The sequence below is a fragment of the Hylobates moloch genome, unplaced genomic scaffold (genome assembly GCF_009828535.3).
Source record: "Hylobates moloch isolate HMO894 unplaced genomic scaffold, HMol_V3 SCAFFOLD_12, whole genome shotgun sequence".
NCBI classification, from domain to species: domain Eukaryota; kingdom Metazoa; phylum Chordata; class Mammalia; order Primates; family Hylobatidae; genus Hylobates; species Hylobates moloch.
Genome location: NW_026652287.1, coordinates 36,234,780 through 36,259,189, shown reverse-complemented (window position 1 = coordinate 36,259,189; position 24,410 = coordinate 36,234,780). Strand labels below are relative to the sequence as shown.

The following is a 24,410-nucleotide window of genomic DNA, read 5'->3' as shown; positions in this document are numbered from 1 at the left end:
CGCCCGGCCTTCTTTCTTATTTTTAGTGACATGGTCTTGCTCTGTTGCCCAGCCTGGACTGCAGTGGTGTGATCATGGCTTATTACAGCCTTGAACTCCTGAGCTTAAGTGATCCTCCTGCTACAGCCTCCTGAGTAGCTGGAACCATAGGCGTGCGCCACCACACCTGGCTAATTAAAAAATTTTTTTTGTAGGGATGGGGTCTCGCTGTATTGCCCAGGCTGTTCTCAAACTCCTGGACTCAAGCAATCCTTCTGCCTTGACCTCTCAAAGTGCTGGGATTGTACCCAGCTGTCCTTGAAGTTTTGCTCAGAAGAGGAAACTTCCTGGGAAGTAGCTGCAGGTGTTGGAAGTAGCCGCAGGGGAACTAGGGGATTCAAGGATGGAGCTGAAATGGGTGAACGGACAAAGTCGGTAAACTGAGGCATGCCAGGGCCCTGGAGGTAGACTTAGGAAGGAAGAAGACACTTTATTCTAGTTCTCACTGTGCCAGGACCTGGCCTAAGTGTGTTTGGTTCATCCCATGTGTGGATCAGTTAGCTGTTCTTTTAGTGTCTTACGGCTTTTGCCAAATCCTTGTAGCACCTCTGCTATCCCTTCTGTAAAATTGCTCTTAAATCTGCTCACTAGGTTTGTGTAAATATGGGTCTCTGATATCTGAACTCCTTCTGGAATCTGGAACAAAAGAATTTAGATACACTTTTCTCCTTCTTTCTTTGTTTTTCTTTCTTTTCTTTTCCCTTCCCTCCCTCCCTCCCTCCCTTCCTTTCTTTCTTTTCTCTCTTTCTTCTCTTTCTCTTTCTCTCTCTCTTTTCCTCCCTTCCTCCCTCCCTCCCTTCCTCTCTGTGTCCCTCCCTCCCTCCCTCCCTCCCTTCCTTCCTTCCTTCCTTCCTTCCTTCCTTCCTTCCTTCCTTCCTTCCTCTCTGTCTCTCCCCCTCCCTCCCTCCTTTCTTTCCGTAGATTTTTTTTTTTTTTTTTTTTGAGATGGAGTTTCGCTCTTGTCGCTCAGGCTGGATTGCAATGGTGTGATGGCTCACTGCAACTTCCACCTCCTGGGTTCAACCGATTCTCCTGCCTCAGCCTTCTGAGTAGCTGGGATTACAGGCACCCGCTACCATGCCCAGCTAATTTTTGTATTTTTTTTTTTTTTTTTTAGTAGAAACGGTGTTTCACCATGTTGGCCAGTCTGGTCTCGAACTCTTGACCTCAGGTGATCCACCCGCCTCAGCCTCCCAAAGTGCTGGGATTACAGGCATGAGCCACTGCGCCCGGCCTCTTTCTTGCTTGATTGCTTGCTTTTCTTTCCTTCTTTTCTTTTTTTTTGAACAGGGTCTCACTCTGTTGCCCAGGTTGGAGTGCAGTGGCGTGCTCACAGCTCTCTGCATCACTGCAGCCTTCATCTCCCAGGCTGAAGTGATCCTCCTGCCTCAGCCTCCTAAGCACATGCTGCCACACCTGGCTAATTTTTTTTTTTTTTTTAAGAGACAGGTTCTGACTATATTGCACAGCTGGTCTCGAACTCCTGGGTTCAGGTGATCCTCTGGCCCCAGCCTCCCAAAGTGCTAGGATTACAGGCATGAGCCATTGCACCCGACCCTACATTTTCAAATGAATTTCTTATTCTCCAAACCCCTGTTACTTACTCAGGTGCCAGTCACCTTTAGATAGCAAGAGAGACTCGTGCATTTTTTAGGTGGTGGAAAGTTTTATATGTGGAAACTTTCCAAATGGAAACCTGTTCCATTTGGCACAGAGAGGAAGAAACAAGCCACACAGAAGCCAAATACAATGAAAAGCAAACAAAGGTGTTTCCCTACTCGCTAGATGGTTGTTGTCAGCTCCATTTTTTGAGCCCGAGGCCTGCTTTTCTCGTTCAAAAGAGTAGCAAAGGGTTAGGCATTCAAAAACATTCTAGCACCCGGCTGAGCCTCTCTCCTTGACAGTAGTCAGGAGAACTGAAAAAGGAATGACTTTCTCACTGTGTTATTCAAGGTTATTTTAAGCTCCGTGTGAAGTTCGTGTCGCGTTGCCTCTGGCTGGGACTGGTATGCGAGCCTCATTTCAGGAAACACTGCGTTCTTTCCCTGGCTCCTCAGAGCTCCGTGGAGTAGGCTGCGCTATTATTGTCTTTTCATTAGAGGAGGAAATTTAGGCTCAGAGAGGTGAAGCCGCTCGCCCAAAGTCACACAGCCGCGTCAGCCCCTAGCACATGGGCTCTCCCTGAGTTACCCTCTGGATGTTCTTTCTCGTGGTGAACATCATGTGTTTGGATGGGGGCACAGCGAGGATACCCCCAGTGGCCCTCTGCCTTTCCACTTGAGGCTCCGCAGATGACAGTGACCTGCTTCTTCCTGCTCAGGCTTTCTGGACTCACTGACTTCCTTCCCGTGGGGAAGGGGCACTGTCCTCAGCTCCGGTCTCTCCCTGAGGGAGTCAGGGCCAGGGCCAGGGCCAGGGGCAGCGTGGACTCTGACTGCCTCTGCGGGTGCGGACTCAGTGTCGACAGCCCCCTCTACAGGAGCATGAACACGCCGACAGGATGCTGGGGTGGGGGGTGGCGGGGCAGCCCTGGGTTCACGCTCCGCCCTCGCACCCCTAGAGGGACCTTGTGCCAGTGTGGGCGCCCCCGGACCGCCCACCCCGCAGTGGCCATGGAGGATGCCTTCGGGGCAGCCGTGGTGACCGTGTGGGACAGCGATGCACACACCACGGAGAAGCCCACCGATGCCTACGGAGAGCTGGACTTCATGGGGGCCGGCCGCAAGCACAGCAATGTGAGGCAGGCCTGTGTGGGCAGGGCCCGGGCACCAGGGGGCTGCATGCTCGGGGCTCCAGAGTGGAGCCGGGACGCCCGCGCTGAACGCTGGCCCCCTCCGCCCATCCTTGTCTTGGCTCTCTGTGTCCCCTCCGCCCCACCTATCTTCTCTCTGAGGAGGTCCCGTTCTCTCTGCGTCTCTTTGTCTCTGTCTCCATGTCCCTCTCTCGGGTCTCTGTCCCTCTCTCTCTCTGGGTCTCTGTCCCCATCTCTCTGGGTCTCTGTCTCTGTCTCTCTCTGGGTCTCTGTCCCCCTATGTCTCTGGGTCTCTGTCCCTCTCTCTCTGGGTCTCTGTCTCCCTCTCTCTCTGGGTCTCTGTCTCTGTCTCTCTGGGTCTCTGTCCCATCTCTCTGGGTCTCTGTCCCTGTCTCTCTGGGCCTCTGTCCCCGTTTCTCCGGGTCTCTGTTCCCGTCTCTCTGGGTCTCTGTTTCCCCTTTTCTCTGGGTCTCTGTCCCTGTCTCTCTGGGTCTCTGTCCCCATCTCTCCGGGTTTTTGTCCCTGTCTCTCTGGGTCTCTGTTTCTCCTTTTCTCTGGGTTTCTGTCCCCATCTCTCTGGGTCTCTGTCTCCCTCTCTCTGGGTCTGTTTCCCCCTCTCTCTGGGTCTCTGTCCCCCTCTCTCTGGGTCTCTGTCCCATCTCTGTGGGTCTCTGTCCCTCTCTCTCTGAGTCTCTGTCCCCCTCTCTCTGAGTCTCTGTCCCCCTCTCTCTGGGCCTCTGTCCCCGTCTCTCTGGGTCTCTGTCCCCGTCTCTCTGGGCCTCTGTCCCCATCTCTCTGGGTCTCTGTCCCTGTCTCTCTGGGTCTCTGTCCCCGTCCCTGTGTCCCCCGCTCCCATGTGTCCACAGTTCCTCCGGCTCTCTGACCGAACGGATCCAGCTACAGTTTATAGTCTGGTCACACGCACATGGGGCTTCCGTGCCCCGAACCTGGTGGTGTCAGTGCTGGGGGGATCAGGGGGCCCCGTCCTCCAGACCTGGCTGCAGGACCTGCTGCGTCGTGGGCTGGTGCGGGCTGCCCAGAGCACAGGTGACCGAGGGTGGGTAGGGGCTGTCTCCTGGGCCTCGGCCTGCCTGCCATCTCCCCCACGACTCTGGGTGGCCTCCCCCGCCGCCCAGTCTCTGTGTGTGTGTCTCTGTCTTACTCTTGGTTTCTCTCCCTCTGCCTCTGCGTGTTCCTCGGCATCTGTGTAGGAGCCTGGATTGTCACTGGGGGTCTGCACACGGGCATCGGCCGGCATGTTGGTGTGGCTGTGCGGGACCATCAGACGGCCAGCACTGGGGGCACCAAGGTGGTGGCCATGGGTGTGGCCCCCTGGGGTGTGGTCCGGAATAGAGACACCCTCATCAACCCCAAGGTATGACCCAGGGACTTGAAATAGGGGGCCCGAACTCCTGGGTCTGAGGAAGGAGAGGCCGGGGGCCCGGACTCCTGGGTCTGAGGGAGGAGGGGCCGGGGGCCCGGACTCCTGGGTCTGAGGGAGGAGGAGGGGCTCGTGTCTGTCCTTCTGGCCCTGATGAGGAGACGCCCTGGTCTGGCCATTTTTCCCCTAGGGCTCGTTCCCTGCAAGGTACCGGTGGCGCGGCGACCCGGAGGACGGGGTCCAGTTTCCCCTGGACTACAACTACTCGGCCTTCTTCCTGGTGGACGACGGCACGCACGGCTGCCTGGGGGGCGAGAACCGCTTCCGCTTGCGCCTGGAGTCCTACATCTCACAGCAGAAGACGGGCGTGGGAGGTGAGTGGCTTCCTGAACCCACGACTCACAACCCACAACCCCAGCGCTCAGGATCCCAGTAGTCTGGTCTGGTCGAAATTTGGGGAATTACCAATGGTTAAGTGTCTTTCCCCATCATTATTCATGGTTTTAAAAACCTCTGTCTGAGAGTGAGGTAGCTCACATCAGTAATCCCAACACTTTGGGAGGCCGAGGCGGGAGGATTGCTTGAGGCCAGGAATTCAAGACCAGCCTGGGTAATAGAGCAAGACCTTGTCTCTACCAAAAATAATAATAATAATAATAAAGAATAAAAAATAAAAAAAATTAGCCAGGTGTGGTGTCGTGTGCCTGTAATCCCAGCTACTTGGGAGGCTAAGGCAAGAGAACTGCTTGAACCTGGGAGGTGGAGGTTGCAGTGAGCTGAGATCAAGCCACTGCACTCCAGCCTGGGTGACAGACCGAGACTTCCTCTTAAAAAAAAAAAATTCCCCAATCTAATCTTTCATGGGATTACAGTTTAAAAAATAAATAAATAAAAATTTCCCAGTTGATGGATATCTAAGGTTTACTAATGTTTGACACTACAAATGATGCTGAATAAAATGTCTTTTTTTTTTTTTTTTTTTTTTTTTTTTTCACTCTGTCACCCAGGCTGGAGTGCAGTGGTGTGATCTTGGCTCACTGCAACCTCCACCTCCTGGGCTAAAGGGATCCTTCCACCTCAGCCTCCTGAGTAGCTAGAACCACAGGTGCACATCACCACACCACGCCCAGCTAATTTTTTGTAATTTTGGTAGAAGCAGGGTTTTGCCGTGTTGCCCAGGCTGATCTCAAACTCCTGAGCTCAAGCGATCCACCTACCTTGGCCTCCCAAAGTGCTGGAATTACAGGCGTAAGCCATCGCGCCCAGCAACAAAATGTAAAAAGTGACTTTTATATGGTGTCTATTGCTATAAAAAGTCCTATCGTTTTTATGGGGTTAGATATAGCTTTTGTCTCTTTTATAACCCCTTGGCTGCCTGTCTTAGAAAGGCTCATCCCACTCCAAGACAAATATTCTCCTAAGTCATCTTTTAATATCTCATAGTTTTATATTTAAACCTTTAATCCATCTGGAAATGATTTTTACATATTTTGAGGCCGAGAGTCTATATTTCTGTTCATCCAAATGAGAAACTATGTTTTCTTTATGACCATTTAATAAATAAACCATCGTTTCCTAGCTGAGTAGAAATTCTTGTGGTTGTGTATTCAGATCCTTTATCTGTTGAAATCTGTCTTTTTTTTTTTTTTGTATTTCTCTACTTTTATATTCCTGGGGCCAAACTATGCTTTGATTACAGCAGTTTAAAGATGTTTTAAGGCCAAGTGCGGTGGCTCACGCCTGTAATCCAGCACTTTGGGAGGCCCAGGCGGGTGAATCACTTGAACTCAGGAATTCAAGACCAGCCTGGCAACACAGTGAAACCCCATCTCTACAAAAAAATTTTTTAAAAAATTGCCAGGCATAGTGGCACACACCTGTGGTCCCAGCTATTGGGGAGGCTGAGGTGGGAGGATCACTTGAGCTCAGGAAGTGGAGGCTGCAGTGAGCCGAGATGGTATCACTGCACTCCAGCCTGGGTGACAGAATGAGACCCTGTCTCAAACATAAAAATAAATAAGTAAATAAATAAATAAATAAATAAATAAAGATGTTTTAATATATGTTAGTGAAAGCTCCTTCTCACCGTCCTTTCTAAAAAATTTCTTGGCTCTTCTCTGACACTTATTTTTCCATATGAAGTTTAAAATTATTCTATTCTATTCAAAATAGGGTAAATACCTCCAAACTTCCTCTCAACCCCCCTCTTTCTCCAGGCTGTATTGAATTTATGTGTTAATTTGTGACAAGTTGACTTACTGTTAGTTTTCCATTTATTAGACCTGTCCTTAAATAAGATTTGTAAGATTCCTCATAAATATCTTGTACCTTTCTGGATGAATTAATTCCCAGGTATCTCGTAATTTTCTTTCTTTCTTTTCTTTTTTTTTTTTTTTTGAGACAGGGTCTCTCTCTATTGCCCAAGCTGGAGTGCAGTGGTGCAATCACAGCTCACTGCAACCTCTGCCTCCTGGGCTCAAGTGATTCTCCCTCCTCAGCCTCCTGAGTATCTGGGACCATAGGCATGTGGCAGAATGCCCGGCTAATTTTTTTTTTTTTTTTTTTGAGATGGAGTCTTGCTCTGTCACCAGGCTGGAGCGCAGCGGCGCGATCTTGGCTCGCTGCAACCTCCGTCTCCCTGGTTCAAGTGATTCTCCTGCCTCAGACTCCTGAGTAGCTGGTATTACAGGCACGTGCCATCACACCCGGCTAATTTTTGTATTTTTAGTAGATGGGGTTTCACCGTGTTAGCCAGGATGGTCTTGATCTCCTGACCTTGTGATCTGCCCGCTTCGGCCTCCCAAAGTGCGGGGATTACAGGTGTGAGCCACCGTGCCCAGCCTAATGTTTGTATTTTTAGTAGAGATGAGTTTTCACCTTATTGGCTAGGCTGTTTTTGAACTTCTGACCTCAAGTGATTCGCCCGCCTCAGCCTCCCAAAGTGCTAGGATTATAGACGTGAGCCACTGCACCTGGCTGCGGCTAATTTTTAAAGTTTCTGGTAGAGACAGGGTTTTGCCATGCAGCCCAGGTGGCCTCAAACTCCTGGCCTTAAGTGGTCCACCTGCCTCAGCCTCCCAAAGTGCTGGGATTACGGGCGTGAGCCACCGCGCCCAGCCAGCCAATATCTTATAATTTTATCAAAACATGAACAAGATACATTACTAGGTTTGAGAAAAGTTTTTGATTTTTGTATATTTTTCTTGTATCAATCATCTTACCACATTCTCTTATTGATCTTTATTTTTATTTTTGGTGGAGTTTTCCAATTTTCTGGGAATACAAGTCATGTTTTCTTCAAATAGATACTTTTGTCCCTTCCAGCTTTACAAAAAAAAAAAACAAAAAAAATCAATTTTCACTTCAGTGATTTCATTTTTTTGCATTATTAAGTTCGCTCAAAACTCCAGGATGAATACAGTGTTAGTGTTAATGTGGTCTAGTTTCTAATTTATTTATTTATTTTTTTGAGACGGAGTCCCGCTCCGTGCCCAGGCTGGAGTGCAGCGGCGTGATCTCAGCTCACTGCAACTTCTGCCTCCTAGGTTCAAGCGTTTCCCCTGCCTCAGCCTCCCGAGTAGCTGGGACTATAGGCATGAGCCACCACTCCCAGCTAATTTTTGTATTTTTGGTAGAGACGGGGTTTCATCATATTGGCCAGGCTGGTCTTGAACTCTTGACCTCAGGTGATCCACCCACCTCGGCCTCCCGAAGTGCTGGGATTACAGGCATGAGCCACCGCACCTGGCCTAGTTTCTAATTTTAATGGGAATAGAGTTAATATAGTGCTATCTTTATGGTGCAATTGGATTTTGGTAAATATCTATATTGTGGTTAGATAGCCCTTTCTATTCCCATTTCCTTTACTTTCTATTTGAACTTTCACTCCCTGTGGCTCCTGGATGGTTAATCAGTGACAGGATTGACTCATACAAGAAACACCTGCTGCCTCATTCAGGGACTCAGGAGTTCAGGTCCTCAGCCCTCTCCTCCCCGGGGAAGTTAAGCATTACTGTCTTCAAAATCTAGCTCCCTCCTGAAGTGTTCAAAGACATGACAATTCTGGCCGGGCACGCTGGCTCACAGCTGTAATCCCAGCACTTTGGGAGGCCAAGGTGGGAGGATCCCTTGAGTCCAGGAGTTGGAGACCAGCCTGGGCAAGATGGCAAGACCCCCGTCTCTACCAAAAATTAAAAAGTTAGCTGGGCATGGTGGTGTGTGCCTGTGGTCCCAGCTACTTAGAAGGCTAAAGTAGGAGGATCAAGATTGTAGTGAGGTGTGATCATGCCCCTGCACTCTAGCCTGGGTGATAGAGTGACACCCTGTTTCAAAAATTAGGCTGGTGCGGTGGCTCATGCCTGTAATCCCAGCACTTTGGGAGGCCAAGTTGGGAGGATTGCTTGAGGCCAGGAGTTCAAGACCACCCTGGGCAACATAGCAAGACCCCCCCATTTCTAAAATAAACACATAATTAAGTAAAAAAAGAAATGACAACTCCAATGATCCTCAAACAGAAGATTAGGACAAGGCTGATGTTTGCCCCAGGGACTCCTGGGAAATGCGGTTTTCTCCTATCTCCAGCAAAGGCTGATGGGAGGTAATCAAGCTCCGTTCTCTTCTTGCCTCAGGGACTGGAATTGACATCCCTGTCCTGCTCCTCCTGATTGATGGTGACGAGAAGATGTTGACGGTATAGGGGCCTGGATGCCTGGGTCTAAGGGGGAAGGAGGGTTGGGGGCCAGGACTCCTGGATCCTGAGTCTTAGGAAGGGTCTGGGGGTCTGACTCAGGGTAGGGTGAATATCCTGCCTTCTCTGACGTGACGAATAGAGAATGCCTTTATCCTGTAGCGAATAGAGAACGCCACCCAGGCTCAGCTCCCCTGTCTCCTCGTGGCTGGCTCCGGGGGAGCTGCGGACTGCCTGGCAGAGACCCTGGAAGACACTCTGGCCCCAGGGAGTGGGGGAGCCAGGCAAGGCGAAGCCCGAGATCGAATCAGGCGTTTCTTTCCCAAAGGGGACCTTGAGGTCCTGCAGGCCCAGGTATGACACTGGGGGCCCTGGATCCTGAGATGGGAGGGAACTGGGGACTTGGGCTCCTGGGTCTGAGGGAGGAGGGGCTGGGGGCCTGGACTTCCAGGTTCCAGGAGTAGAGGGTGCTGGGCATATAGACTATTAGGTCCTGGGGGGGAATGGCCTCCTCCATCCCTCTGGACAGGGCCCAACAGGAGCTGGGGCTGGAGCCGGGCTAGGGATGCAGAACCGGCTATTCCACAGGTGGAGAGGATTATGACCCGGAAGGAGCTCCTGACAGTCTATTCTTCTGAGGATGGGTCTGAGGAATTCGAGACCATAGTTTTGAAGGCCCTTGTGAAGGGTAAAAGTTGTACCCTCCAGTCCTCCCCCTCTCTCAGTTCAACCTTGGACACCTTTCCTGGCCTGGGCACTTCATCCACCCTCTCTAATCCAAGGCCCACGCCCCGTTTACCCCTCTTAATATTTTTCCCCTTTGGGGCTTTGCATGGTGCTATTTCGGCAGTTTTCCCAGATGCTTTCATTATGTTCCAGCATCTGCTTTCCTCTGTTGGATCCATCCATCCATTCTTTCATCTTTCCATCCATCTATATGTACAGATCGATCTTTCCATCTCTTTACCTACCATCCTTCCAGTCATCCCTCATTCTTTCATCTGTCTATCCTTTCACCTGTCCATCCACACATCCCCTGACAATTCCATTCACTCATTCTTCCATCCATCCATCTTCTCACCTGTCCATCCATGCATCCACTGACAATTCCTGAGAATTCCATCCACTCATTCCTCCGTCCATCCATCTCCTCACCTGTCCATCCACACATCCACTGAAAATTCCTGAGAATTCCATCCACTCATTCCTCCATCCATCCATCTCCTCACCTGTCCATCCACACATCCACTGAAAATTCCATCCACTCATTCTTCCATCCATCCATCTTCTCACCTGTCCATCCACACATCCACTGACAAATTCATCCACTCATCCCTCCATCCACCCATCTTTCATCCATTTACCCATCTACCCATCCATATTTTCATTCATCCATCCATCTGTTCTTCCATCTATCCATCCACCTACCCATTCTTCCTTTCCTATGTGCTTCCAATATGTATGAAGCACTCTGGCTAGACATGAACCAAAGCACTGTCTCCCAGTGAGGAAGTCCAGATATTTCACTAGAAATGGCAGCTTGGAGGACGGGATGATGAAAACCAAGGCGGGGGAGCATAATGCCCGCCTGGAAGAGGCTGGGGCGGGTCTTATTTATTTTTTTATTTATTGAGACAGAGTCTTGCCCTGTAGGCCAAACTGGAGTGCAGTGGTGTGATCACGGCTCACTGCAGCCTCAACCTCCCAGGCTCAAGTGATCCTCCCACCCCAGCCTTCCAAGTAGCTGGGAACACACCCGCCCACCACTACACCTGGTAAATTAAAAAAAAATTTTTTTTTTTTTTGTACAGACGAGGTCTTGCTCTGTTGCCCCTGCTGGTCCTGAACTCCTGGCCTCAACTGATCCTCCTGCCTCAGTCTCCCAAAGTGCTGGGATTACAGGCATGAGCCACCATGCCAGCCTCCTTTATTTAGTCAACAAATACAATCCTAGGCTCCAGAGACTAAAGCCAGCCCATTACCTGTTCTCAAAGACCCCAGATCCCACTAGGGTTGTTTGGATACAAAGTAAAATTTAAGACAGAAGCATGGGGAAGAATCACTGTCATTAGAAGGAAAATTTCAAGGAAAAGTTGTGTGTGTGTGTGTGTGTGTGTGTGTGTGTGTATGTTTGAGACAGAGTCTCGCTTTGTCACCCAGGCTGGAGTGCAGTGTGCGATCTTGGCTCACTGCAACCTCCGCCTCCCAGGTTCAAGCGATTCTCCTGCCTTACCCTCCTGAGTAGCCGGGATTACAGGCGCCCACCACCGCCCCCCCCGATTTTTGTATTTTTAGTAGAGACGGGGTTTCACCATGTTGGTTAGGCTGGCCTCGAACTCCTGACCTCGTGATCCACCCACCTCGGCCTCCCAAAGTGCTGGGATTACAGGTGTGAGCCACTGCACCTGGCCAGAGAAGTTGGCATTTAAACTGGACCTTGGCCAGCCACAGTGGCTCACACGTGTAATTCCAGCACTTTGGGAGGCTGAGGAGGGAAGATCGCTTGAGCCCAGGAGCTTGAGACCAGCCTGGGCAGCATGGTGAAATGCCACCTCTATAAAAAATACAAATAATAAGTTGGGGATGGTGGCGCACACCTGTAATCCCAGCTACTTGGGTGGCTGAGGCAGGACAATCGCTCGAACCCAGGAGGCGGAGATTGTGCCACTGCACTCCAGCCTGGGTGATAGGGCAAGACTCTGTCTCAAAAAAAAAAAAAAAACTAAATAAATAAATCAAATAAACTGGACCTTGATAAGTCAGTAGAATTTGGATTTAGTAAGCTAACGAGTGGGATAGATAAGTATTCAGGAAGATTCCCAGGGCTCTGTGGGGATGTGAGTGGGGAGGGTCATTTTTGGTGTCAGAAGAATTTTTTTTTTTTTCTTTTTTTTGAGATAAGGCCTCACTCTGTTGCTCAGGCTGGAGTGCAGTGGTGTGATCTTGGCCCACTACAGTCTTGACCTCCTGGGCTCAAGATCCTCTCACCTCAGCCCCACAAGTAGCTGGGACCACAGGCATGTGCCATCATGCCTGGCTTTTTTTTTTTTTTTTTTTTGAGACGGAGTTTCGCTCTTGTTGCCCAGGCTGGAGTGCAATAGTGCCATCTCAGCTCACTACAACCTCCACCTCCCAGGCTCAAGCGATTCTCCTGCCTCAGCCTCCCGAGTAGCTGGGATTACAGGCATGCACCACCACACCTGGCTAATTTTGTAGTTTTAGTAGAGATGGGGTTTCTCCATATTCGTCAGGCTGGTCTCAAACTCCCGACCTCGGGTGATCCGCCCGCCTCGGCCTCCCAAAGTGCTGGGATTACAGGCCACTGTGCCCGGTCTTTTTTGTATTTTTAGTAGAGATGGGGTTTCATTATGTTGCCCAGGCTGGTCTCGAACTCCTGGGCTAAAGCTATCTGCCCAGCTCGGCCTCCCAAAGTGCTGGGATTACAGGTGTGAGCCATTGTGCTTAGCCCCGAAGAATTTTATGGGGGAAACACACACTTAGATAAAAACTCCCCAGATACATGGTGGCAATATATAGAGCATTCTGCCTCAGCTCCCCACCCATGTTTGTGGTGTGGTATGTATTTTGATTATTTTTCTTATTTTAATTCTTTCTTTCTTTCTTTCTTTTTTTTTTTTTTAAAGAGTCTTTGTCTGTCGCCCAGGCTGGAGTGCAATGGCGCCATCTCAGCTCACTGTAACCTCCTCCTCCCAGGTTTAAGCGATTCTCCTGCCTCAGCCTCCTGAATAGCTGGGATTACAGGTGCCCACAACCACACCCGGCTAATTTTTGTATTTTTAGTAGAGACAGGGTTTCACCATGTTGGCCAGGCTGGTTTTGAACTCCTGACCTTAGGTGATCCACCCGCCTCAGCCTCCCAAAGTGCTTGGATTACAGGTGTGAGCCACTGCGCCCGGCCTTAATTCATTTTTATGTATTTTTTGAGACAGTCTCACTCTGTTGCCCAGGCTGGAGTGCAGTGGGACAATCATAGCTCACTGCAGCCTTGACCTCCTGGGCTCAAGTGATTCTCCTGCATCAGCCTCTGAGTAGCTGTGTGCCACCACACCAGGCTAATTTATTTTTAATTTTCTCCCTATGTTGCCTGGGCTGGTCTTGAACTCTTGGGCTGAAGAGATCCTCCTGCCTTGACCTCCCAAAGTGCTGGGTATAGTACAGGCTGTGGTAGGGTAGAAAGAGCAGTTACTTTTGCTTTGGAATCAGACAAAGCTGAATTTAAATACCAGATTGGGCCGGGTGCAGTGGCTCACGCCTGTAATCCCAACATTTTGGGAGGCTGAGGTAGGGTGGATCACTTGAGGTCAGGAGTTGGAGATCAGCCTGGCCAACATGGCGAAACCCTGTCTCTACTAAAAATACAAAAATTAGCTGGGCGTGGTGGCGGGCACCTGTAATCCCAACTAGTCGGGAGGCTGAGGCAGGAGAATCGCTTGAACCCGGGAGGTGGAGGTTGCCGTGAACCGAGATCGTGCCACTGCACTCCAGCCTGGGCGACAGAGCGAGACCGTCTCAAAAACAAACAATCAAAAAGAAACAAACCAGCTTGGCCCCTTTCTTGCTGTGTGGTCTTGAGAAAGCAGCTTCCCCTCTCTGAGCCCAGTTTCTCTCTGTGGAAAGTGAAGATAATATCTTACAGAAGTGTTATAAGCCTCCAGGGCAAGGTATGAATTGTGCCCGGTCCCTGGTGGGGGCCCAGTAAGAGGGATCTCCTCTTAATATGATTCCATTTCCTCTGGGGGCACATCCTTCAGTATAAGGTAACTCCCAGTGGGCAAATCTGATTCACTCTGCGGAAGTTAACTCAGCAGCCTCCTGGGAGAAAATACGGCAGCTCTGTAAGATGTGGTTTGAGGGGGTGGTGTTGTAAGCCCAGCAGGAGTGGAAGTGATTGCAGTCCACTGGGGGAACTGGAGATGGCTGATAGGCATGGGGATAGCAGAGTTGAATGGATGAAATTTCAGCAAGAAAGAAGGGCAAGGTCATGAATGCGTCTTTTTTTTTTTTTTTTTTTTTTAAAGACAGAGTCTCGCTCTGTTGCCCAGGCTGGAGTGCAGTGACACAATCTCGGCTCACTGCAACCTCTGCTTGCCTCCTGGTTTCAAGCGATTCTCCTGCCTCAGCCTCCCGAGAAGCTGGGACTACAGGCACCTGCCACCACGCCTGGCTAATGTTTGTATTTTTAGTAGAGACGGGGTTTCACCATGTTGGCCAGAACGGTCTCAACCTCCTGACCTCGTGATCTCCCTGCCTCGGCCTCCCAAAGTGCTGGGATTACAGGTGTGAGCCACCACCCCTGGCCCATGAATGCTTCGGCCATGAATGCTTCTTAAGAGTCTAGCGTAGGCAGGTCCAGTGCTGGGCAGTTGGTGTACTCTTTTGCCCTTCATCTCCCTTCCGTGCCTGCAAGGATTATCACCCCATTTTGCAGATGAAGAGACTGAGGCTCAGAGAGAGGAAAAATGGCTTGCCCAAGGTCATCCAGCTAGTAGCAGGGGTCAGGCTTTTCATGTGAGTCTGTGTAATTCTCAAGCCCATTGCAAGGGGCATGTTTGGAGAGAGGTCAGAGGCTCGCAGGGTTGGTATGTATCATTGGCATGAAGGGAGTGTTGGAGACAAGGCCAGTGAGGCAGGTAGGACCAAACCATCCAGGACCTCAGATGCCAGGCAGAGGGGCTAAAGGCTGTCCTTGAGAGGCAGCAGAGGACCAGGGTCAGTTATGTGGATAAAAAAGACTCTCTGGCCAAGCGTGAAGGCTCATGCCTGTTATCACAGCACTTTGGAAGGCTAAGGAAGGAGTTTTGCTTGAGCCCAGGAGTTTGAGACCAGCCTGGGCAGCGTCGTGAGACCCCATCTCTATAGAAAATTAGCTGGGCATGGTACTGTGTGCCTGTAGTCCCAGCTACTCGGGAGGCTGAGGCAGGAGGACCACTTGAGACCAGGAGGTCTCAAAGCTGAAGAGAGCTGTGATGGCGCCACTGCACTCCAGCCTGGGTGACAGAGGAAAACCCTGTCTCAAAAAACAAAAACAAAAACAGACCCTCTGGGAGTGGGTGGGGGCAGGAGAGGAGAGAAGAGGAGAGAAGAGACTGCAGTGATGGTGACTGGGGGGTGCCGAAGCTTGGGCTGTAGCTGGGGCCAGAAGGACAGTAGGGGAGGTTCAGCAGAGAGTCAGGAGGCTGGATGTGGGACATGAAGCTTGGGGGCTGATGGCCTGTGAGATGGGAGGGGCAGGAAGGGACAAGGACAGTACCTGCGGGTCTGCATTATTGACTGGGTGGACAGAGGGGCTGTTCCTGAGATGAGGACGTAGGGAAGATGGGTTTGAGGGCTAGACGCTGAGTTGAGTATGGAACATGGTAAGTATGAAGGGACAAGGTGGGGCCAGGGTCGGGTGCCCAGGTGACAAATGGTGCCAGATTAAGGCGGAATGTAAAGCAAGGTATTATTATTATTATTATTATTATTTTTGAGACGGAGTCTCGCTCTGTTGCCCAGGCTGGAGTGCAGTGGTGTGATCCCAGCTCACTGCAAGCTCCGCCTCCCAGGTTCATGCCATCCTCCTGCCTCAGCCTCCTGAGTAGCTGGGACTACAGGCGCCTGCCACCATGCCTGGCTAATTTTTTGTATATTTAGTAGAGATGGGGTTCTGCTGTGTTAGCCAGGGTGATCTCGATCTCTTGACCTTGTGATCTGCCCATCTCAGCCTCCCAAAGTGCTGGGATTACAGACGTGAGCCACTGTGCCTGGCCTATTATTATTTTTGCGACAGAGTTTCGTTCTTGTTGCCCAGGCTGGAGTGCAATGGCGTGATCTCGGCTCACTGCAACCTCCACCTCCCGGGTTCAAGCGATTCTCCTGCCTCAGCCTCCCGAGTAGCTGGGACTACAGGCATGAACCACCACGCCCAACTAATATTTTATTTTTAGTAGAGACGAGGGTTCTCCATGTTGGTCAGGCTGGTCTCGAACTCCTGACCTCAGGTGATTCACCCATCTCGGCCTCCCAAAGTGTTGGGATTACAGGCGTGAGCCACCACGCCCAGCCTATTATTATTATTTGAGATGGAGTCTCCCTCTCTTACCCAGGCTGGAATGCAGTGATGCGATCTCGGCTCACTGCAACCTCCGCCTCCCAGGTTCAAGCCATTCTCCTGCCTCAGCCTCCTTAGTAGCTGGGACTACAGGCGCGCCACCATGCCCAGCTAATTTTTTGTATTTTAGTAGAGATGGGGTTTCACCGTGTTACCCAGGCTGGTCTCGAACTCCTGAGCTCAGGCGATCCGCCCACCTTGGCCTCCCAAAGTGCTGGGATTACAGGATTATAGGCTGGCCACGCCCGGCCTATAAAGCAAGATATTATAAATGATTTTGTTTCCTTCTTTTGAAACTGTGGGGAAAGTAGGAGAGCTTCATAGAATCGTAGAAAATCATACAAAAAGCCCGCTCTGAATGGACGTCTGGGTTTTGAAAGAGCACAGAAAGCCATGAGGTCCTAGACATGTTACTGCTTTTCTAGGTCTCTGTTTCCTCAAGCACAGCCTTAGAGGTTCCACCGGCCAAGCCGCAGAGTCGCCACAGCGTGGAACTTCTTCCCACAGTTACTGTAATTGATTACAGTGCCATAAAGGGGGTGCCACTATTTCCCATATAATAGATGAGGAAACCGAGGCTCCTAAGGTTCAATGGCTTGCCTGAAGTCACTCAGTTGGTACTGGTGGACCGGAGACTGGAACCCACGTCTGCCTGGCCCTCAGCCCATTGCTCATCTCCACTACATGAGATTATCTCTTTCTGTGGTACCAGTTTTTGGAGCAACCAACATGAGATGAATTTGTTTTGGAGATAGCTATGGAGCAAGTGGGGGCAGAAGGAAACCTAACTCCATGTCACAACAGATGCCCTTCAGGACTTTTCATGCCCCTGCACATGTTTGGATCCACTAAATAGCTGGATCAAATTTTTAAGGGTTTCTTGTTTTCTCTTGCCGTTTCAGTGACCTCCAGGGTCTCTTGGAGTCCCTCTCGTGTTCAGATTTTTTCCAATCTCATTTTCTGCTGTTGTCGCCTCTTTCCCCTCACAATATGCCCCAAGTTTCAGAAATCAGAGTGACTCACATTTGTCATCATCTGCTGTGTTTTTTTTTTTTTTTTTTTCGCACCCAGTCCTTTGCTTCTGCTGTGCCTGCTGCATTGAATGCCCTTTTCCCACCTTAGATGCACACCTCTCAATCCTGGTGGTCTTTCAAAGCGCTACATCAACACCCATTCTCTGGGAGCTCTCTTGGGCCATTCTATACCTCTGTGACCATATACTCCCCTGGGCCCTAATCATATTATATGCCTATATATGCCTTCTTAGACACCCCTCCACCCTCCCTTCCATTATGGCCTGTCCAGCCTTCCCTTTAATTGCCCATCTATCTCTCATTGTCCAACTGCCCCATGTTGTTTCCTCTCTCCCCATCCGTCCATCTGTCTGTCCATCTATCCATCTATCCACCCTGTACATCCATCTATCCATTCATCTGTTCATTCTTCCATCTCTTTATCCTTTCATTCATCCATTTATCCATCCCATCCATCCATCCTTCCATCCATCCATCCATCCATCCTAATCATATTATATGCCTACCTCTGAGGGCACCAAGCACTCTGAGGGTAGTTATGTGTTGAGGGGACATAGTTCCCCCAATGGAACCAGCTTCTTCAGGGTAGGAACTGTATCCAATTTCTCTCTCCATCCCTCCCACTGCTTGGTCCATAACATACCTCAATAAATATTAAATGAATAAGTGATTCCTTTTCTTTCTTCTTGGGGGCTGTAAACCAGTGGTCTGTGCTCTGGCCCTGAGCCAAATGACCTTATGCCTATGATAGCCTGACTGCTTAAAGACCCCCACACTCTGCCCAGTAGCACCCCCTTTATGCAGAGTTTAAAAGTCAGGCATGCAAAATAGAAGCAAAATAGACATTCAGCAGATGTCCCTCCTCCCCTGACTTCTTGTCCCCTCTCCCTCTAATCCTTCCAGCATGTGGGAGCTCGGAGGCCTCAGCCTACCTGGATGAGCTGCGTTTGGCTGTGGCTTGGAACCGCGTGGACATTGCCCAGAGTGAACTCTTTCGGGGGGACATCCAATGGCGGGTGAGGGGTCAGGGCCTGGGGGTTGGGCATACTGACAACGGGACTGTGCTCTCCTCCCTCTCTGCCTTCTTTTTTTTTTTTTTTTGAGATGGAGTTTCACTCTGTCACCCAGCCTGGAGTGCAATGGTGTGATCCCAGCTCACTGCAAACTCCGCCTCCTGGGTTCACGCCATTCTTCTGCCTCAGCCTCCCGAGTAGCTGGGACTACAGGCGCCCGCCACCACACCCGGCTAATCTTTTTGTATTTTTAGAAGAGATGGGGTTTCACCATGTTAGCCAGGATGGTCTCGATCTCCTGACCTCGTGATCCACCCTCCTCGGCCTCCCAAAGTGCTGGGATTACAGGCATGAGCCACTGCACCCGGCCTCTCTGCCTTCTTAGACACCCCTCCACCCTGCCTTCCATTATGGCCTGTCCAGCCTTCCCTTAATTGTCCATCCATCTCTGATTGTCCATCTGTCCCATCTTGTTTCCTCTCTCCCCACCCATCCGTCTGTCTGTCTGTCCATCCATCCACCCTGTACTAGCCATTCATCCATTCATTCATCCATCTATTTATCCATCCATCCATCCATTCGTCCGTCCATCCGTCCGTCCATCCATCCATCCATCCATCCATCCATCCATCCATCCATCTGTCCATTCATCTACCCATCCATTCATCCATCCATCCATCTGTCCATCCATCCATTCGTCTGTCCATCCATCCATCCATCCATCCATCCATCCATCCATCCATCCATCTGCCCATCCATCCATCCATCCATCCATCCATCCATCCATCCATCCGTCCCTCATACCCTTGCCCGTCTCTTGTCCTTAACCTTTGAGCTTATCTCTTCCCCTATTCATCCCACCCCCGCCAGTCCTTCCATCTCGAAGCCTCCCTCATGGACGCCCTGCTGAATGACCGGCCTGAGTTCGTGCGCTTGCTCATTTCCCACGGCCTCAGCCTGGGCCACTTCCTGACCCCGATGCGCCTGGCCCAACTCTACAGCGCGGCGCCCCCCAACTCGCTCATCCGCAACCTTTTGGACCAGGCGTCCCACAGCGCAGGCACCAAAGCCTCAGCCCTAAAAGGGGGAGCTGCGGAGCCCCGGCCCCCTGACGTGGGGCATGTGCTGAGGATGCTGCTGGGGAAGATGTGCGCGCCGAGGTACCCCTCCGGGGGCGCCTGGGACCCTCACCCAGGCCAGGGCTTCGGGGAGAGCGTAAGGACCGGGCAAAGCTGGGGGGGCCCCCCCGCGCGGGAAGGACCTGGAGGCGGGATTACATCAGGGATGGGGCGTGGCCAAACCAGGGGCAGGGCTGGTGGTGGGCAGTGTTGGGAAGGGGCCAGTCCTCACCACCCCTCCTTTTGCTGGCAGATGTGTCTGCTCTCGGACAAGGCCACCTCGCTGCTCTCGCTGGATGCTGGCCTCGGGCAGGCCCCCTGGAGTGACCTGCTTCTTTGGGCACTGTTACTGAACAGGGCACAGATGGCCATGTACTTCTGGGAGATGGTGAGTGCTGACTTGGCGCTCCTGCATCCCTGTCCTTTAGGCCACTGGATGCCAGTGTTCAAGATACAATTACCATACAATTCCCCGACCCCTGGTGTCACCTGACAGGCGCCCCATCCTCCCTCCCTGATATATGCCTCCAACTGCTTCCTCTTTCTTTTCTCTCTCTCATATCATGCATTATTTTATGTTTTTATTTTTTGAGACAGAGTCTTGCTCTGTCATCCAGGCTGCAGTGCAGTGGCGCGATCTTGGCTTACTGCAACCTCAGTCTCCTGGGTTCAAGTAATTCTCCTGCCTCAGCCTCCAGAGTAGCTGGGATTACAGGCACCTGCCCCCACCCACGCCTGGCTAATTTTTGTATTTTTATTTATTTATTTACTTTTAGTAGAGATGGGGTTTCACCATGTTGGCCAGGCTGGACTCCTGACCTCAAGTGATCCACCCGCCTCAGCTTCCCAAAATGCTGGGATTACAGGCATGTGCCACTGTGCCTGGCCAAGATTCTCTCTTTGTTTTGGCCTTTGATAATATATCTCAGTGTGGATCTCTGTGAATTTCTTTTTCTTTTTTTTTTTTTTTTGAGATGGAGTCTTGCTCTGTTGCCCAGGCTAGAGTGCAGTGGCATGATCTCTGCTCACTGCAAGCTCCACCTTCTGGGTTCATGCCATTCTCCTGCCTCAGCTTCCCAAGCAGCTGGGACTACAGGCGCCCACCACCACACCTGGCTAAGTTTTTGTATTTTAGTAGAGATGGGGTTTCACCGTGGTCTTGATCTGCTGATCTTGTGATCCGCCTGCCTTGGCCTCCCAAAGTGCTGGGATTACAGGCGTGAGCCACCGTGCCTGGCCTGTGAATTTCTTTTACTTGGAGTTCCTTGAGCTTCCTGGATGTGTAGACTTATGTTTTTCATCACATTTTGGAAGTTTTTAGGACATTATATCTTCAAATATTATTTCTTTCCCTTTCTCTCTTTTCCTTTTGGACTCTCATTATGTATGTATTAATATTCTGGATGGTGTCTCGCAAGTCCCTGAGGCTCTGCTTATTTTCCTTCATTTGTTTTTCTTTTTTCTCCTCAGGCTGGATAATCTCAATGGACTTAGCTTCAAATTCACTGATCTTTATTTTGCCTTTTTTATGACTCTACTGTTGAGTCCCTCTAGTGGTTTTTATGTTTCAGTTATTGTGCTTTTTAGCTTCAGAGTTTCTATTTGGTTCATTTCTATCTCTGCAGCCTTTTTCTTTTTCTTTGTCTTTTCTTTTCTTTTTTTTTTTTTTTTTTTTGAGACAGAGTCTTGCTCAGTTGCCCAGGCTGGAGTGCAATGGCTCAATCTCTGCTCACTGCAAGCTCCGCCTCCTGGGTTCACGCCATTCTCCTGCCTCAGCCTCCCGAGTAGCTGGGACTACAGGCGCCCGCCACCACACCTGGCTAATTTTTTTGTATTTTTTTAGTAGAGACGGGGTTTCACCGTGTTAGCCAGGATGGTCGCGATCTCCTGACCTCGTGATCCGCCCTCCTTGGCCTCCCAAAGTGCTGGGATTACAGGCGTGAGTCACTGCACCCGGCCTCTGTAGTCTGTCTTTTTTTTTTCCCTGGTCCCACTACAAAACTTTATTTTTGATTACAATACTATTCTCAATCTCTTCTACAAAAAGCAGAAAAAAAAGCAGCCACTTCACTCAAGACCTATATACATATAAGATGTTTTCTGTGTGTGGTTTTCTTTTTTTTAATTTTAATTTTTTAAAAAATGAATTCAGTGTTCACATTTCTATAAAGAATTAACCCAGTTTCAGGAAACCCTGCCTCTTTCTCTGTATTCTTATTCTCTAGGTGGTGAGACATCTTTTTTCTGGCTCCCTTTAGTTCTTTTTTCATGATTTCCTTTAGCTATTTGAGCATATTTAAGAGTTTATTTGAAGTCTTTGTCTAGTAAGTTCAATTTCTGAGTTTTCTCAGAGATAGTTTCTATTCATTTATTTTTTTTTCTACTTATTTCTATTCATTTCTTTTCTTCTTTTTTTTTTTTTTTGTTGTTGTTGAGACAGAGTCTCATTCTGTCACTCAGGCTGGACTGCAGTGGTGTGACCAAAGTTCACTGCAACCTTTACTTCTTGGACTCAAGCAATCCTCCCACCTCAGCCTCCTGAGTAGTTGGGTCTACCAGCCACATGCCAAGCTAATTTTAAAAAATTTGCAGAGATGGGGTCTTACTATGTTGCCCAGGTTGGTCTTGAATTCTTGGGCTCGAGCAATCCTCCTGCCTGGGCCTCCCAAAGTGCTGGGATTACAAGTGTGAGCCACTGTGCCTGGTCTCTATTAATTTCTTTTTTTTTTTCCAGTATATGAACCATATTGTCTTTTTTCTTTGTATGCCTCATAATTTTTTGTTGAAAAGTGGAACATTTTGAATATGATAATGTGGCAACTCTGGAAATCAGCTTATGCCCTCCCTCCAGGGTTTGCTGTGGCTGCTGCTCATTGTGGGTCATTGTTGTTTGTTTAGTGACTTTTCTTTTTTCTTTTTCTTTTTTTTGCAGGGGCAGGGGGCGGATGGAGTCTTGCTCTGTGGTCCAGGCTAGAGTGCGGTGGTGCAATCTCAGCTCACTGCAAGCTCCACCTCCCAGGTTTAAGTGATTCTCCTGCCTCAGCCTCCCAAGTAGCTGGGATTACAGGTGTGCACCACCACACCCACCCAGCTAATTTTTGTATTTTTCGTAGAGACGGGATTTCACCATGTTAGCCAGGCTGGTCTCAGACTCCTGACCTCAGGTGATCCACCTGCCTCGGCCTCCCAAAGTGTTAGGATTACAGGCGTGAGCCACCGCGCCCACCCTGTTTAGTGACTTCTCTAAACTTTTTTTGGAAAGTGTGTATTCTTTGTCATGTGTGGCCATGGAAGCCCCTCTTCTGTTAGCTTAGTGGTCTGCTAGTGACTTGACAGAGATATTCTTAAATGCCTAGAACCACAGAAGCAAATACAACAAGAAACTCCCTGTAAGTGCTGGGATTAGAGGCGTGAGCCATGCCCACCGTGGCTGTATATTGAAGCAGTCTTTCAATACTTAGCCAAGCTGTTTACAATTCTGCTTTAGTCTTCACTTCCTGCTTGTGCAGAGCCTAAAGTTCAGCCAGATATAAGAGCTTCAGGTTTTCTCTAGTATTTTCTGAGCATGCCTCTAGCCCTAGTCATGCATCTAGCCTTCTGGATTTCCTGGTACACAAGGAAGCTTTTCAAAGCCCTTATTCCCTCCAAGTATTTCCTTTCATGGCCTCTTTCTTCCCAAGATGCTTAGTGTATCTATTACTGCCTCTACTGTGATTCCTTGCCTCAGATGGATGTGGTTAATTCATTTGCCTTTAAAAGATTTTAACAGGCTGGGCGCAGTGGCTCACGCCTGTAATCCCAGCACTTTGGGAGGCTGAGGCAGGTGGATCACCTGAGGTCAGGAGTTCAAGACCAGCCTGACCAACATGGAGAAACCCTATGTCTACTAAAAGTACAAAAAATTAGCCGGGCGTGGTGGCACATATCTGTAATCCCAGCTACTCGGGAGGCTGAGGCAGGAGAATTGCTTGAACCTAGGAGGCAGAGGTTGTGGTGAGCTGAGATCGCACCATTGCACTCCAGCCTTGGCAACAAGAGTGAAAGTCCGTCTCAAAAAAAAAAAGATTTTAACACACACTGCCTGGAAAGCCACTTTTTCTCTGGGGAAAGCTCTAAGGCAGGTGAAGCAAAGTCAAGCCCTTGAGCTGTTGCTTCAGGGAGATACCAGATAGGGCCACACACACAACCACAATTCTGGAGGGTAAGGTCTGAATTGCTCCCTCTAGTACTAGCGATCCACACCAGGAGTGTGTGTCTTTGTCTTCAAGGTTGCCACTGAGCTGGGGAGCTCGGATAGTAAGTGGGTAGGTTAAAATGTCACAGTGCCCTCTTACTGAAATTTAGTAGTCTCTTCATTCAGCATTTTCTTGTTGTTTTTTTTTTTATAAGTTTTTGATTAGATTCCAGAATTCTAGAAAAGTTGATTCTGACAGTTTTTGATAGCTATTGATTGCTTTTGTGGAGGGATGAAGTTTTGAAGTTCCCTCCACTGGCATTTTTGGTCACCTCTCCAAGTGCTTTTAAAAATTTTATTGTTAGAGACAGGGTCTTCCTCAGTCATCCAGGCTGGAGTGCAGTGGCACGATCATGGCTCACTGCAGCCTCAACCTACTGGGCTGACTCGATCCTCCTACCTCAGCTTCCCTAGTAGCTGGGACTACAGGAGCAGACCACCACGCCTGGCTAACTAAAAAAAAAATTTTTTTTGTAGAGATGGAGTCTCACTATGTTGCCTAGGCTGGTCTTGAATTCCCGGGCTCAAGCAATCCTCCTCATTTGTAACCACCCAGTGGGTTCACTTTGCCCGCTGCCTAGACAGAGCTGATTTGTCAAAACAGGGAAATTGTAATGGAGAAAGAGTAATTCGTGCAGAGCCGGCTGTGCGGGAGACCTCAGTTTTGTTATCACTCAAATCAGTCTCCTCGAGGATTCGGGGATCACAGTTTTTAAAGATAACTTGGCGGGTAGGGGCTTGGGAAGTGGGGAGTGCTGATTGGTCAGGTTGGAGATGGAATCACAGGGGTTGGAAGTGAGGTTTTTCTTGCTGTCTTCTGTTCCTGGGTGGGATGGCAGAACTCCGTTGAGCCAGACGACAGCCTGGGTGGTGTCAGCTGATCCATCCAGTGCAGGGTCTGCAAACTATCTCAAGTACTCATCTTAGGTGTTACAATAGTGATGTTATCCCCAGGAGCAATCGGGGGAGCCAGAGGCTACATGACCCCTAACCATAATTTCTAATCTTGTAGCTAATTTGTTAGTCCTGCAAAGGTAGACT

At 49.7% G+C, this 24,410-nt stretch overlaps 1 protein-coding gene across 5 annotated transcripts in view; it reads left to right on the top strand.

Moving 5' to 3' along the window:
• Positions 1-24,410, top strand: part of TRPM4 (transient receptor potential cation channel subfamily M member 4) — a 54,608-nt gene that overhangs the window by 6,000 nt on the left and 24,198 nt on the right. The window contains exons 3-12 of one of the 5 annotated variants that reach the window (XM_032169154.2): positions 2,600-2,774; positions 3,658-3,838; positions 4,003-4,166; positions 4,363-4,546; positions 8,801-8,862; positions 9,022-9,213; positions 9,448-9,547; positions 17,908-18,020; positions 18,888-19,232; positions 19,389-19,523. In XM_032169154.2, coding sequence (XP_032025045.1) covers positions 2,600-2,774; positions 3,658-3,838; positions 4,003-4,166; positions 4,363-4,546; positions 8,801-8,862; positions 9,022-9,213; positions 9,448-9,547; positions 17,908-18,020; positions 18,888-19,232; positions 19,389-19,523 — 1,651 coding nt within the window. Of the gene's footprint in view, positions 1-2,599; positions 2,775-3,198; positions 3,839-4,002; positions 4,167-4,362; positions 4,547-8,800; positions 8,863-9,021; positions 9,214-9,447; positions 9,548-17,907; positions 18,021-18,887; positions 19,233-19,388; positions 19,524-24,410 lie in introns of those variants that run through there. The other 4 variants (XR_009209063.1, XM_058425577.1, XM_058425578.1 and 1 more) reach the window with 4 other exon arrangements.